The sequence below is a fragment of the Marmota flaviventris genome, chromosome 2 (genome assembly GCF_047511675.1).
Source record: "Marmota flaviventris isolate mMarFla1 chromosome 2, mMarFla1.hap1, whole genome shotgun sequence".
Classification (NCBI taxonomy): Eukaryota; Metazoa; Chordata; class Mammalia; order Rodentia; family Sciuridae; genus Marmota; species Marmota flaviventris.
Window position 1 is genome coordinate 152,322,478 of NC_092499.1, and position 16,347 is coordinate 152,338,824.

At 34.4% G+C, this 16,347-nt stretch overlaps 1 protein-coding gene across 2 annotated transcripts in view; it reads right to left on the reverse strand.

Annotated features, from left to right (window-relative positions):
* The window catches only part of Mtmr10 (myotubularin related protein 10), a 52,182-nt gene that overhangs the window by 23,494 nt on the left and 12,341 nt on the right, over window positions 1-16,347 (reverse strand). For both annotated transcript variants that reach the window (XM_027955953.2, XM_071608681.1), the window contains exons 4-7: window positions 15,162-15,234; window positions 14,388-14,530; window positions 7,736-7,826; window positions 1,142-1,316 (exon numbers count right to left, since the gene is read on the reverse strand). In XM_027955953.2, coding sequence (XP_027811754.1) covers window positions 1,142-1,316; window positions 7,736-7,826; window positions 14,388-14,530; window positions 15,162-15,234 — 482 coding nt within the window. The remainder of the gene's footprint in view (window positions 1-1,141; window positions 1,317-7,735; window positions 7,827-14,387; window positions 14,531-15,161; window positions 15,235-16,347) is intronic.

A 16,347-nucleotide genomic window follows, 5' to 3' on the forward strand; every position in this document is an offset into this window, starting at 1 on the left:
ACAGGGTAGCACATGTTAAGGTAATTATGTGAATGAACCACTGAGGATATCAATGATCTTAAAACATTCCAAAACTTTCACCAGTACTAAATGATATTAGACAAATTAAAAAAAAAATCCTGGTCACTTATGAAGGATTCTAGTGAACTAGCTCACTATTCTAAAAAGCTGTAAGTAAAGGAGAAAAAGTAAAGATGTACACTGCTTTTCTTGTATGAACTGTATTTAGGGTATTATAGAGCTGCTGGGAAAAAAAAATCTGATAGAAAACCAAAAGATGACAGAATTAGAATATGACTAATATTAATCCTTAATAAAATGATGGATTAGGTAATCATCCTCACTCTTAGTGAAAACTATTTTTGCAGCTAAAACCCTGATATAAAAAAGGTAAATCTGCACTGGATGAAGCAGGCTGACAGCTCTACAGCCTACTGGTCAGTGAGCACTACAAATGTATGGGGGTGGAGAGTACACAGACAGACACAGAAAGAGAAAGACAAAGTGAGACAGCCTGAGAGAGACAGAAACACACAGACACACCAAATGACTGGCTGGAGACTGGACTTACTATACCAGGAGGCACAGAGTACCATCTAATGAAACATTCTTGTCAAAAATACTAAAACTGGATCCAATTGCAACTCTAGAGCTAATGTTTTACAGGAAATACAAGAGGTAGAGGATATCACAAGGAAAAAACAAGCAATATCTAGAATGGAAAATTCTACAGAACAAATGACCTGGCTTTGTTTGCAAATAAGTGCTAAGTATAAAGGAGGTAGGAGAAGACCATTTACATTAAAAAGGCTAAGAAATATATGAAGCAAATTCAGCATAAACGTCTTTGGACTTTGATGTGAACAAACCAACTTTAAAAGATGATTACAAAATAAAATACAAACAAGCACTGATCAAATTATTCTTGACAATAAGGAATAAATGTCAACTTCTTTCAAAGGATATTGGTACTACAAAATGTAAAAATGCCCTTATCTTTAAAATAATATATCTGTTAAAACATTATTTAAAAATATTCTTTTAACCATAACCTGAAAGTTATCAAAGGCAGCAGAATTTTATTATTCCTCTCAGAAAAGTCACTTCTAGTTATATACAATATTGTTAAAATTGGACTTACCAAGTAGATATCATGTAACCCTCATTAATAGAACAAACTCTCCACCCAGAAGCACCAGTCCTTTTGATTTCTCTGTCCCAATCAGAGTAAGTTTCAAATAGTGGAGTTCTCTGGCCACTAGCTCCACTCCCTCCTCCTCCTCCACATCCTGAGGGTATTCCATTAATTTTGTTAGCTGCAGGAAAAGCAATATTATTAATTTTTTAAAAATAATTTATTTTTTAGTTGTAATTGGACAGGAAACCTTTATTTTATTTATTTATTTTTATGTGGTGCTGAGGACTGAACCCATGCTAGGTGAGTGTTCCACTGCTGAGCCGCAACCCCCAGCCCCAATATTATTAATTTTAACAGTTACATTTTGGCCACATTTGCTCTTCTCTTTCTGTGCCTCCTGCCACATCCATGCTCTGATGTGGTACCTCATCCCTGCTTTATCTTTCAATATTCCAAGAACAGTCTTACCTTTTCCATTTAAAATTAACTAGTCTCATCCTTATCCAACTCTTTCCCCATTCCTTAAATGTCTTTGATTTTATTTCTACTGGCTCTATCTCCTCTGTCTTCAAACACAAACAGGTCAGCTTGTTTCCTAAACTAGTTTAATTTGATTGCACAGGTTCCACTCTAGTTACTATGCCACATATTTTTCTTCCTTCCTTTTACTGACCACCTTCTGACATGATGAAGAATGCCTGCTGCCCATATTTCCTCTCCATATATTTTATCCTTATATTCCAATTGTCTTCCATCATTATCATTCTAGAAAAACTATTCCTGACCACCCTCTGCCTGCCCATTTTTTCCTAACCCAAATCATGGGGTAAGCCCAAGATATTTGCTTATTTTCTCCACATATTTTGCCTGAAAAAATGAACCATTATTTCTGTTCTCAAGCCCTCCTAATCTTTCCTTTTTCTAATACCAATTTCTCATCTATCTACTCATTAGAAAATTCTTAGTATCCTGCATTTACTCCATTTGCCTTTGAAAAGCTCACAAAGTTGTTTATACTGCACTAGAGTGTTGGTCCCATATGGAGATTTCAGCTGGTGTGTATGTGGGGGGCGGGCAGGCTTGAATTAGCAAGATGCCTTCCCTAAAAAAAGAGTACAGTCACAGCTGGGAGCACCTGCAAAGTGGCTAGATAAAAAGAAGCTGCCTCAATATTAAGGCAGATCTGCTCTGGGGTGACATATGCTACAATTCTTCATGGCCCAGTGTCTTGATGCCACAGGCTGCCAACTGTGTCAAGTTGCCAGGCTGACACCTGATTGGATATTCTGTACTTGAATCCACCAGTGGCTTAACACAAGACATAATGCCCTGAAAAGATGCTTAGCCTCTTGCCCAGAACTTTCAATCATGCTCATTTTCTGGTAGAATCAAGCAAACCTAAATGGCTTCTCTTGAATTCAAAGAGCCTTATATAATGGTTTATTTACCATTATTCCCAAGTCCCATACTTCCCTGTAGACACACAAAAAACTCTCCCACGAACAAGCCTTGCCCATTTCTACTGATTATTTATTAACTCCTGGTATAAGTCAGGTATTTTCTGAGAACCTATAATGTACTAAAGCCTGAGAGCAGAAAGATAAATATAAAGATAAAGATAAGTGCTTTCTACTTTGAAAGTACTAAAAAGACAGTAGGGAGTTAAGTGTAATAATCACAGTGCACTGGATGTCTAAGTACAGTGAGGATACAGAAGAGGAAGCCCCAACTCTTCTGAGGAAAGCTGGGCCAAGAAAGGCTTCATGACTTGACCACACTTAAAATAGAGTCCTCAGGAATGAATCATAAGTCTCCAGGTGGCTGGTAAGGAGGCATGCTGGGCAGAGAAGAACATTTAAAAAGCACAGTACAATTGTAAAACATCAAGTAATTAAATTCAGCTAGAACGTAAGGGATGCAAGAGGTGGTAGAAGGCAGGATAGAAGATTAGATAAGGCCTAGACTCCAGATCTGTGTTGCCTCAAAGTGTAACCACTAGCAAGCCACATGTGTCCATTTAAATTTAAATTGAAATGAAAATGAAATAATAATTTTAAAAAGCCAGTCCTTCAGTTGCACTAACCACATTTCAAGTGCTTAAAAATATATTTGGCTAGTGGTTATCCCAGTAGACAGTGCAGGAGGGACACTTGTTTTGTTTTTGTAACAGGGATTGAACCCACGGGCACTTAAAAACTGAGACACACTCCCAGCCTTTTTTATTGAGACAGGGTTTCTCTAAGTTGTTTAGAGCCTTGCTAACTTGCTGAGGCTGGCTTTGAACATACAATCCTCCTGCTTCAGCCTCTCAAGTTGCTAGGACTACAGTGTGTGCCACCGCACTTGGCTGACCATGCAAAGTTTTATTTGTCACATTAGGAATTCTGCACTTTATCGTTCATATGGCATTGGAATTAACTCAGTTGATTCTGATTTTGTCAGTGTGTTAAGAATCAATGTGTTAATAAGCCTATATCATCACATTCACACTATCTCAGCATTTTCTCTGGGTAATACAACAACTAGAAATGTGCTGGGTGACTTGGGAGTTGTCAGCTCTCCAGAACACAAAGTCTGCATGGACTTTTCAGGTAATTCTGAAGCTATACAGTGTTCCAGAGCACCAAAACACAGAATGCTATTCAACATTAGAAAATCTAAGCAATTTATCATATGACTAAAGGGGGAAAATCGATTCATTCAGTAAACCATTTGACAGAGTTTGACACATATGTGATTTTTAAAAAAAAGCCTTCATCAAATGAAATGAAAATTTAAAATTTTAAATGAAAATTTTCTAGACTTGATAAAGGGTATTTATCAAAAATACCTTGCAAATAGCATTATCATTAAAACCAAAGACAAAAACAATGCCTGCTAGCATTACTGCTATTCAACTTTGTACCACAGGTCCTGGACACACAATGGGATAACTATACCATCAAAAAGGAAGCGTAACAAACACACTAAAGATTTTGGAACAGGTATGTGAATTTGTGAACAGTTTGGTAGTATGCCACTAGCTAAGGGTCTAAAACTGAATAATTTTTAGTGTTTTGAGTTACAGACTTTAATAATTAAGGTGAAAATGTGCTATTATTTCTCTGGCCAAATTTAGCCACCAGATTTATCCAAGAACAGACTGATTTTGCTGAACATAAAGTGAAAGCATATATAGGATCCTGTGTTGTTTGTTATTTTAAATGTTTCTCATGTTCAAATCCTGTATATTTCTCAACAGCTGGGACTAGACCTTTATACATTCTATATTTTCTTCAATGAGAATTCACTATTGATTGGGTAGCAGATTCTCAATGTGGTTTTATAGTCTGGAAATTCTAATGCTGCCCAGAAAGCTCCCAAAGCCTAATGCCAGTGGCCTACTCCATGTGGGGCACCCTGAGGGGCTGGAGCATCAAACTGGCAAAGTGGGTCATCTCAGGAGACCTGGCTTCTCTGACAATTACCTGACTGAAATTTTATGACACAGCTCCTCAGCAGAATAAAAGCGAAACTAGTTACTAAATGCTTCTGGCCTTGGCCATCTTCTGTGATATACTTCAGAAGTCTAATCCTAGACTGTTGAGATTATTTTAAGGAACTTCTACTTAATTGATCCTACTGACACTTAAAACAGCCTAAAGCAAATATCAAGAAAAGATATTAAAAATGGTCAACATGTGAAAAGAAAGCCTATAATTTTGATCGTAAGGCAGAAATTAGAAGTAAAAAACAACGGTGAAGAAGATATAAAGAGAATTGTGATCATTAATAACTTCAAAATAGGTGAGTTAACAAAATGGTTCTTAACCTGCACATTCTATGGGCCTGTGCCACAGTCAACATAGCTGTATTTCTAAAGACTCTTCCAGTGATTTTGATGCACGTGGCTAGTTAAGAACTACCAATATTCAAGTGATTAGAGCATTAGTCACAATCATTTAGAGCTATATTGAGACCCTTTAGAGAACTGACAAGTGACAACTGTGGAAAATTCCTACACTGTTTGACATAGATTGTGTACATAGTTTTCAAATAAGCACTTAAAAAATCTAATATCAAGATTTGTGTTACTTTTTAGTAATATAAAGTTAACAATGTTCACTGAAAAGTCATATATTCTGATGTGAAGCTACATTATACTTTCAGATTACATCACACAGCATTTATAAGCATGTCTGTTATGACCTGGAGTTGCTGATGCTGAGCCTACAGACAACTTCATGAGGTTTTCAATTTTTTAGTCCAGAAGCATAATCTGACATCTTATCAATTTAATAACAAAGATGAATCTGTACTTTTGACATTATTTGCCCAATAATAATCTGACTGAGGAATACAGAATCCTCATAGTTTCTTTGAAGTTAAAAGAGAAAAACAGAATTATTATTGTTTGTGAGAAATGTCTGGAAGCCTGTAGGAGCAACACATCTTCCTGTACAGAACTGGTTTTTACTAATGTGATACTGGGTCTGAAAGAATACCTCAGAACGCTTAAGGCCAGCTAAGGGATTCTTTTCCTAGATAACTGCAGGGGACATCTTCCAACTTTGAATCTTAATTGTGCAAACAGCTTTATCACCTACCTGCCTGCAAAAAGGACTTCTTTAATCCAGCCAATGAATCAAGGTGCCATCCAGAAGTTCAAGAGTGGATTATTGGGCATCTTTCACTCTCAAATTAATGAATTCTGACTGTAGTGTGTGGAAATTTCAGGCTTCTTTTGATCTTAAAGATGCAGTTTATGCTTCTGTAATAGCATGGAAGGATATTAACAGATGGTACCCTATGGAGATACTGAACAAAACTTTGGCCAGTGTTGTTTATGAAGTACTTGCTGAAGAAGAAGGAATCCGAAGGATGTAATAACAAAAAGTGTTCCTGAATATTTTAAGTATTAATCATCAAATTTTATCAAGTTATATAAAGAAATGAGAAGAACTGATTGGCAGAAAATCTAGGAATAAAAGAGTTATGAATCGATAAACTATTTAAAGTATAATAAACCAGAGATGCCCACAGGAATGAACAAAGGAAAATGTGAAAAGCAGTAAAGCAGGCATCAGGTTTCCAACTGTATAATGAAGCTGACTGTATTTACTGAGCCCAAGTAATTATATTCTTGCAGAAATCATGGATCTGTACATGAAACTAAATCACTGCTGTCAGAAAAGTAGCATGAAGAACTGGGCTATATTAAAAATAAACTGAACTAGGAAATTGAAGACTATCTCCTACAACCCTGTACCTCTTGAAACTTTCATTTCAGCTACTCTCTTGCAACTCTATATGAGGATCTAATTGAAGATAACCTTGATGATCATCGTTCTGTAGCCTGATGATGATCCAAAGAAACAGTTACATGACTAATGGTACAGGCTCTATACTGCTTTATTTTTAAGCAATAAGTGAATTTACTTTTTATTAATACAAACTTAAAAAAACTGTGTTGCTCAAGCCTAAGCTATAATTAATATACATTTTAATAAGAAAAGTTAAATATTTTTGTTGTTCAATTTCTATACAGTCCAGGATAAAAGCTGTTCTGTGCACATTATTTTCATACATCATCTCTAGTGTTGATTAGTATCTTTTAAAGTAATGAAAGTGTAGTTATACCATATGCATTTGTGGACACTGTGTACTTATACTACGTTTTAATGTATTTACAATATAGTGATACTGGAATACTTTAAATATACAGGTTATTTCAATGATATATTTTAATGTAATACCTATATAATTCCAGTACAATTAATAATCTGTTAGCCCCAGGCTATGCTGGCGTGAATGGATCCTTCACTATAAATACACAATTGGTTTATTTTTCTTCCTTAGACAGTGAGAGAACACATGATTCAGTCAGCAAGTTGATGTGCAAGTTGCTAATAAACAAGGGGGCTAATAGGAAACATGGACTCTTTTCTCTATCCTTTTATGAATTTTAAAACATGGTTGATTAAAAATTACATGGCATATAAACAGGATGTACAGAATTACATGATCATCTAGAACTTTCCTTGGTGATATCATGGCTGACACAAAAATATGGACAAAACTATTTTACTGTCACAAAACTGCCTAGAAGCTACCTGTATTTTTAGCAAAATGCTCATTTTCCTCTCTGCAATTTTATTCACAAATATAAAATCAGTATTTTGACAATCTTAATGAACTCCCCTTCAAAACTTCAAAAGTTTTGAAGCATTTCAAATTTTGCATAAAATCACACATTGCCAGAAGAGTTTATATGCTTTCAACTCTTTTTAAAGTTAAGATTACTTTGACTCAAACTACCAATTAAAAAGGGTAGAGGATATATTCTTCACTGTAAAATATAAGCCAGTGACTGGAGGTAAAATATATGACTTTTATGAGCCCATATTTTCAACTGTTTACAAGTTTTTCCAGGTTTTTTTCAAGGAAAAAATATGGCATATGTTGGCTTTTGCAGTATATAGTGCTTACTTTTCTAACAATTATGAAGCTAATAATTCTACAGTTGTTAAAGCCCATGTTCATGGAGGCTTCTGATAAACATAAGAATAAAATTTACACATGTAAAGTTAGTCACAAATTTAATATTTTCATATTTACCTGAATTGTGGTATTTTTTCCCAACATATTCAAATGCAAAGAGTAGCTGGAGGTCTGTTGGCTGGGAATAATGAGCTATTGCAAGGCATACCTAGGAAAAATTCTACATTTAGAATTTGATTTTAACACACTTAGTTAAATGAAATGTACAATAAGGACTTGGTCACTGGGAGCATCATCCTGGGGCAATGACTACAGTACTATTTACATGCTTTCTGTTGACCTAGAATGTGAAGGAGCTCCTGAAGGCCAGATATCTCATTCATTGTTGTGCTCCCAAGACATTGTTTAATCTTTAGTTGGTCCATGATAAGTATTCAGTATGTATATGCTAAGTTGAAATTTAACTGTAAAATAATTTTATTCTAATAAATGAAACTTGAATGCAAAAGAAGCATTTTCCAAAAAGTAATGACAACATATTCACTTCAAAAAAAAAAAAAAGTTTCAATATTGGTGGACCTTTAGGCTTAATATAAGGCATGAAATTTTAATGTTTACACCTCATGTGCTGAAACAAGGTTTAAATTTAATAAAGAAACCACAATCAAAAAATAGTTAAAACCAACAAGAAACTCAAAAAAAAAAAAAAAAAAAACAGATGGTACAGAGAAATATATATATTAAAAAAAAAAAAAACAAGTTTACATAAAATGGTTTGAGACTGTGCTCTGTGTTGGAGAAAATGTCAGTTTTCTAGTTAAACAGATCAGGGCTTAAGTTCTAGTTCTAATCAAGTCCTTGCTGCACAATCCATGTGCAGTCAATTCCTGTCTCCTAACTTGTTTGCTCATCTGTGAAATGAAGATAATACATAGGCTGTTGCAAGTATTAACAATCTTAATGCATGCTTGGCCTTCAGAGGAACTCTGTGGAATATGGTTGTTATTCTCAACTGCAACTGGTTAGAATGAAGAACGATTGTCTGTATGTGTAAAACCTACTAGATTGTGGGAGAAATGTCTTCAAATGAACAAAGAAGGAAGAAGAAATTAAGACACATGCAAAGCAAGAAATGCAGAAGACCTTATTTTAAAAGATTAAGTTAGAAAGTAAAGCACTAATCAAGAAAGATATACGTTCAACAGTGAGCAAGCAAGAAAATTTGAGTTGTTAGTTCATGTCAAATCAGTGGTGTCTGGAGTAAAGGAAGGCAAATTCCATTAACCTGTAAGTATGTGTCAGCCTGTTGTTTAAACTACATTTTTAAATCTTATAAAGAATGAGCATATCCTATCTTACTAAATTGAAATATACAACCAAAGGGTCAGAATTTATCATGAGTTTTGACCAAAAAGAAAAAAGGCAACTTCCTTAAACGGACTTATTTCACATTTCAGTGCTTATTTAGAGAGCCTTCTGTGAGAATCCCACTTAACAAAATTTAGGAGACGGGTATATACATTCTCATCCTTAATCTGTTCAATAGTCTTCCTTTAAGTACTTCTAAGAGAAAAACTACTAAAATCTGTACCTTGATAAGGTCCTCATTACTTCCTATTCCTTTGGCCAGATACATAGTTTATAAGCTTTGTTGCATTTTTCACTAGAAATTTTCATGTTTGTCCCTTTTGCTACACTGCCATAGCCACATCGTTAAACCATACTCACTTTATGGCACCTCAGTGGGCTTTCCTACATTCTATAAATCCCCAAGACTTAAGAATTCTCTTCTATAGATAAAATTTTGGCTAATAATTGTTATTTGCTGTGATTCCCAGGTACTTGCATAATAAATTAAATCTCCTAATTCTTGTTCCATCACAAAACTGGCTCTCCTCACCAAATAGCTCTGAACTTCCCAAAGTTCCCTCAGTAGTCTGTGGTCAGAGAAAATGTTTTGTACACATTCTGTCTGACTTGGCTCCAGGCATCTCCTGTCATGCTCATTGCTTGGAAAATCCTTCTCCCCTTCTCAACCAACCATGCTTTCTTGGAAATTGTCATGTCTGTTCAATACTACTTTCTTCCCAAGCCTTGCTAGACTGAGCCAATGTCAGAGTATTAATTCCAGAAACCCCTACTGTCTCCAAGCAATGACAGTTCCAATATAAAGTACCTCTTTAGTGCTTATATAGCTGTTCATTCAAGGTATACACATAATTTTCATGAGTATGGATAAAAAGTAGCACGTAGCTGGTCCTTGATCATATTTTTATCATTGAGTTCAATTCCTTCAGGGTAGATGCTACATTTCACATTCATTCAACAAATATTTATTGAGCATCTACCATATTCTAAACCCTAGGGATGCAGTGAACAAAACAGATACAATCTACGTCATCATTAAACTAACAGAAGACAGACACTAAACAAGATCAACAAGAACACAAAAATGGAAAGTTAGATAATTATAAATGCTAAAGAAGCAGGGAAGAGAACTATGAAGTTTTATAGTGAAGAGAAGAGGGAAGCATGTTAAAAATTTAGAGAAGACCAAGAAGACCTCTCTACACAAACTCAGTAAAGATCTGAAGACTTCCACATTTTGTAGCATCACTTCAGTAGCTTTCTGAAGGTGTACTGCATCAAATAGTGGCAAAAAATACTAGTCAACAAAATTAGTCACTAACATTAATGCATATGCTCCTGACCACTAATACTAGCATATTTCCATCTCTCAGAAAATTAAAAAGCAGTCACATGCCCTGTTTATGCAAAAGAGATTCACAGATCATTGATAATGCAACATGTCTTTTTGTGGCTATGAGGCAAAAAAGAAAAAAAGCCTATCTGCAAAGCAAACCCCAAACAGTCTATTTCTCTCCTTAAAAATAATAGTATAACATTAAATTAGGAAAAAAGTGAGTATGTCCAATAGTATCTACATTTAAAGAAGACTATAAAAATTATTGTGAAACTGAAACTCAAGTTTAATGACTTCCACAGTGGTTCATTTTCTTGTACTATGGACTGGGGGTAATTAAATCTGTTGTTCAGTAGTGTAATTACAAGTGAGCATAACTTATTTTCACATAACCTAAGTAAAAGGCATCCTAGGTACATACAAAGGCACATACAAACTTGTGTGTCTAGATGACATTCATGCTGTTACTGTGGAACACTCTGAGAAGAGAAAGAAAGCCAGATATTCTTTCTTTTGTACTTTTTCATAATACTATTTTAAAAGTCTATGTCTGAATTCCTAGCTTCCATTTCTTCAGTTCCTGAAAGACTTTTCAAAAGTAGGTCTCACTTCCACACAAAATTATTCTTATTTTGCAAGTATTCCCTAGGCAATTAAAAATTTTAGAGAAACTCCAGCACTACAGCTGATGATTTCTCTTCTAAGACCAGCTGGGAGCATAGCACTGAGAAGCTCAAATCCAGGAGACACTTAAATTTCTAGTTCCACCACATTTATTACCAAAACTGGTTTCCTGTATTTCTGTGGTCTGAAAGCCAACAAGGAGTATCTGATTCCTTGGCAAAAATGATAGACCAGAAAAAGGCCAACCTGTTATTTAATTAGATTAACTGAATCCACTTCTAGAAAGCATGCCTGAACAAGTGGTTCACAATTAACTAAATTAAGAATAAATTAGAGACAAAAGGCATATCTTTAGCTTAACATCATCCATCTATCGATATTTTTAAAATGATAAGTTGTTTAAAATAATCCTTTTTCCTCCTTGTTTTAAGTAAAGAATTCTTCAAAAGGAAATGGGTACCTCAAAGTTGCTACGAGATTAGATGTCCAATTTCCTAACATCACATTCCTTCTTCCTTCATATAAACCTTTCCCAAATATCATTATTTTCCCATAACAGCCCAAGGACAATGAGGATGAATGATAATGGATGCAGCTGCACAAAGTGATCTAATTTAGTCATAACACATTGCAAGAAAACCAACTAGACAGGTTTTAGAGCAACATTTAATAAAATATGAATCAATTTAGTATTCTGAGACTTCATATTCCAAACAAGAATTTAAATGCTTTTGATATTTCAAAACAAATTGATAGTTCACCCAGAGAACTCCAAGCATACATTTGATAATTTTTAAACAACTTATAAAACAATTTTCCAGAGAAAATTTAGCATTCAAAAGCTTCCAAAGGTAAAAATGAGCCATAACTTCTGAATTACTACCTAATTTTAGATAAAAAAAAATTTTAATTGAAATAAGAGTAAGCCAGAATTTTTTTGTTAACTCACAAATCCATTAAGCTTTGGTAACCACATATGATTTCAATTCTGTGTTTGAAAACGTAAGAATCAGAGAAAAAATTCCCTACATACATTTTTACTTTCCCTCATGACTGTATAAAATACAAAGAGTACTTCCTTCAGGCCTGAGGTAACGTGCTTTTTATATTTTAAGACAACAGGTTGGGGCTGGGGATGTGGCTCAAGCAGTACCATGCTCTCCTGGCATGCGTGCGGCCCGGGTTCCAACCTCAGCACCACATACAAACAAAGATGTTGTGTCTGCCGAAAACTAAAAAATAAATATTACAAAATTCTCTCTCTCTCCCTCTCTCTCTCTCTCTCTCTCACACTCTCTTAAAAAAAAAAAAAAGACAACAGGCAAAGAATTTTTGTCAGAAACTTGTTCTTGGGAAAGGGAACTAGCTTGTCCTATGTGGGTGTGTCAATGAAGACTTTATCATTCACCAGCTGTACAACAATCAAGGGAGATCCTGAATTTACAGAGAGAGCACTTAACTATGTTTTGTTCACTTGGCAACTAATCATTTGTGGGAGGACATCTTTTGTGCTACCACTTTGCACTGTTATTTAATATTCATTTGTTTCTGCTTTACTTTCTCAATTAGACTGAAACCCTTCAGGGAAAGAAACTGCATCTTACACCTTTCTTTCTAACTTGCAAATTTTAGGACACTGCTTCACCTGTCAAAAAGACCTAAGTCTCAAGACATAAGACAAATAATTATGATTTCCATTTACTAAAATACTGTCCTCTAAAATATACCGTAGGAGTGGGAGAGTTTAACTGGTAGGAGTATTGGCCCAAATATATCAATTTTTCATTTTAAAAATTTTATCCTAACTTGATCTCACAAGTTCTGTGTGGTCCCTATTCTTAAGATGCTATGTATTTTTTTTTTCTTTGGGGGTATGGGGGGTGTTGGTACTAGGATTTGAACTCAGGGTTGTTTAACCATGGAGTCACATCCCTAGCCCTTTTTATTTTGAGACAAGATCTCACTAAGTTACCTAGGGCCTCACTAAATTGCTGAAGCTGGCTTTGATCTTGTGATCCTCCTGCCTCAGCCTCTTGAGTCACTGGGATTACAGCTGTGGGCCACTATGCCTGGCGAGATACTATATATCTTAAAGTTAACATTTTCATAAAAGGGTTCCTGCTGCTTTAGTCAATGAAATATAAATATAAATTTAAGTCTGAGAAAGTAACTTGGCTAGACATTTTATGTATAGTGTACTATCTAATCAATTCTAAAGCTTTTCTATATAAGAATAGGCATCTCAAATTGGAAACGCCACAATCACATGTAACAGAATCAAATGGCTGAATGTGACCTTAAAAGTTATCAAGTAAAATTTTCAAAAATATAGCATTCTGAGAAACAGCTATACAGATTTGGTTTGAAAACTTTCAGCCACAGGCTTGCTATCACTCTGCTGGACAGCCCCAGTGATCATGCATTTTCACCTCATGTTTGCCTTCCTGTGAAGAAACTGTTGGTTCTAATTCTAAAAACAGATCAACCACCTCATAACCATTGTATATGAAGATACCTGCCTCAAGATCTTTTTGACAGCCTCATTTGATATCAACAGAAACTTTACTGCAGTGAGTGTACTGACCATGAAAAACTAATGTGCTCTTGCTGGCCCAAAGACTGCTTCTACTCTAAGAGAAGGCAAAGTCCTAGTCCATTAAGACACTGTTGTTCTAGTCTGGTACATGGGAGAACACTTTCCTCTGGAAATTCTGTTACTATTTTCTGCATTTGCTACATCAGACTGGAACTGAGAGGCATTAGTTCTGTCATCCTCATTCCTTTGGAAAAAAAAAAAACATGGAATCAAGAAGTGAAGACTTTTGCTCTTGAATTTTACTCCACAAGTAGATAATAAACATTCCTTGGAAGGCAGGGAAGAAAAAAGCCAATTAAAAAGTTCATAATTTTGAGTTGTCCCTGTCAAGTATCACTCAAATTAATCCATTAATATTTTCTTTAAACCACTAATAATTATTAGCCCTCTTCTATAACTAAACATTACTATTCCTTATGTAACCTAAATCTAGCTTTCAGTTTGTTGGTAAGGTTCTGTGGTGCTATATTAAAAGTCTTATCAAACCTCAATTACAGTATATTCTCCAACTTTTCAACCTTATTAACAAAAAAAAAGAAGAAGAAGAAAGAAAGAAAGAAACTAGCTAGCAATGGTTATAATGGAAAAGACATGCTAATTTCCATGACAATCTTTAATATTTTAGGAACTGATTAAAAAAAAGTATATAGAGTACTTTAGAGTTGACATAAACTAATACATGGAAGTAGTTCTATTAATATTCTTGGCTTTGACTTTAATTAAGGAAGTATTCAATAACTTCCCCTAAAAACAATCTGAACAATTGAAAGTGAAAACTTCTACACAGAACTGAAATTGGTAAATGTAGCACAGAATCCAAAGTTCATAAAACTTAACAGTATTACCTTTTTGGCACTTTCAGGACCTGATTCATCAAAGCGAAATCTGACAATTCTGAAATCTTTACAATAAATAATTAACTCCGTTGGATTAAATTTCAATTTCTGGTTGGGGCCTAGGACTTTCTGCTTCCTCTTATGGTCATTTACTAAAAAAGAGGAAAAAAGAAAATGTAATGTTATTACTTACACTTTCATACACTTCAGTAAAATTCTTAGGGGAAATCATTTCAAGGTCCCCCATCACCTGAGAACTAGTTCTCCAAAATTTTCATATTTGTCTATAATCTCTAGAATTTTTGTGGGGGGAGGGGTCAGTTTTAACTCTGCTTTTTGAAGATAAAAGATTCTTTGCACAAAACCACCACCATCTAGACACATTTAGTGGTTAGAATTTTTATTAAAAAGAGAATAAAATTTAGAAACTATAAAAAGCTATATCTCCATTTTAAAATAGTTCTATATCCCCATATTAAAATAATTTCTTGACTTCTTTCTCTTTTTTCTACTTCCAGGAACTCAAAGAGAGAGAGAAAGAGGAGAAAAAAAAAAATAGGTAAAACTAAACCTAAACCTACAGAAATAAAATTTCAACTCAAGTATTTCAAGGAATACACCAGAATGGAATCAACGTTTAAAGACCAATTACATTTTTTTTAAAAATGTAGGGTCTTGCTATACTCTTAGGCTGTCCCCTGCAACTCCTAGTCATCCCATAAGCTCTGCACCACCACACTCAGCTTCAATTTTGAGAGGGAATACATGCAGAATACTACATACCTGTGACAATTTGTTCAATACATGTTAAAGGGACATCATGTTCTCCAAGAAGAAGGTTTCTGTAATGGAATTTCTGAAATAAAAAAATCATCTTCACATTAATTCTTTCCTTAATCTCACAGCAGTAATATAAGCATTACCTTTAAACGTGATGGGAAAGTGTGACTACTACCTTTAAAATACACAAAAAACTTCTGCATACATAGCCAGGACCATTCTAAGTATACAGTATCTTAGGACACACTTTGGTAGCACAGAGGAAAGAAATGTATGTTGTATTCATGTTCTCTCCATCTTTCTCCCACATTTTAACAATGGAAATTAAGTTGAAAAGTACACCATAATACCACGTTAATATCCAAGAAATGTAATATGATTAATTACTTCACAGGCAAACATTTGCATGTCTGGTGCTAGATAAACTATTCACAAAGTAAGGAAGATGAAGGACTGCTATGTCACCAGATTTTAATGGGTAAAATACTTGATTTTCACAGTGAATATTTTAGAGGAAAAGTAACTATTTTTTAGAATAGAAAGTCTACTAGAAATAAAAATCTTTCAAAAAAGCTTTTGGTAAACTAGAGCTCACTGTTTTTACCTGCTAATAATTTGTTTCCATTTCAAACTAAAGACATAGCTGACACAATTAACCTACTGTTGGTATAGCATTGGTTTATTTTTCCTATTATTGTTACTAGATTTGAGCTATTCAAGGTATATGCTTCTCATTGACAGTGAAGTCTAGGGCCAGAGATCATTTAATGAAGCTAAAAACAAAGGGGAAAACCCAAGTGCACATCAAAACAAGCTAGTATCCATATCTATTAGATATTTCTAAAGACCTCAAACATAGTCTAAATACAGATATATATTAACAAACACACAAATATACAGGAAATATTATGATAAATTAATGAATGGCTATATGAAATTTACTCACAGACCATTCAAAACAAGTTCATAGTTAGTAAGAAAGTGTTTCATTAGAGAACAATCATTGCTATAAGATCTTAGAGGCAAAAATGTGTAACACTTTGCAAAGCAAAATACAACTGAGCTAAGAGAAAAGTCTAGGATTTTTAATTTAATCAAATAAATGCTTGACTTTAAAAAAAATTAAAATTATGTAGAATTATTACTTTGCAGTAAGAATATAAAATGGCAAAAAGGGTTATTAAAGAAT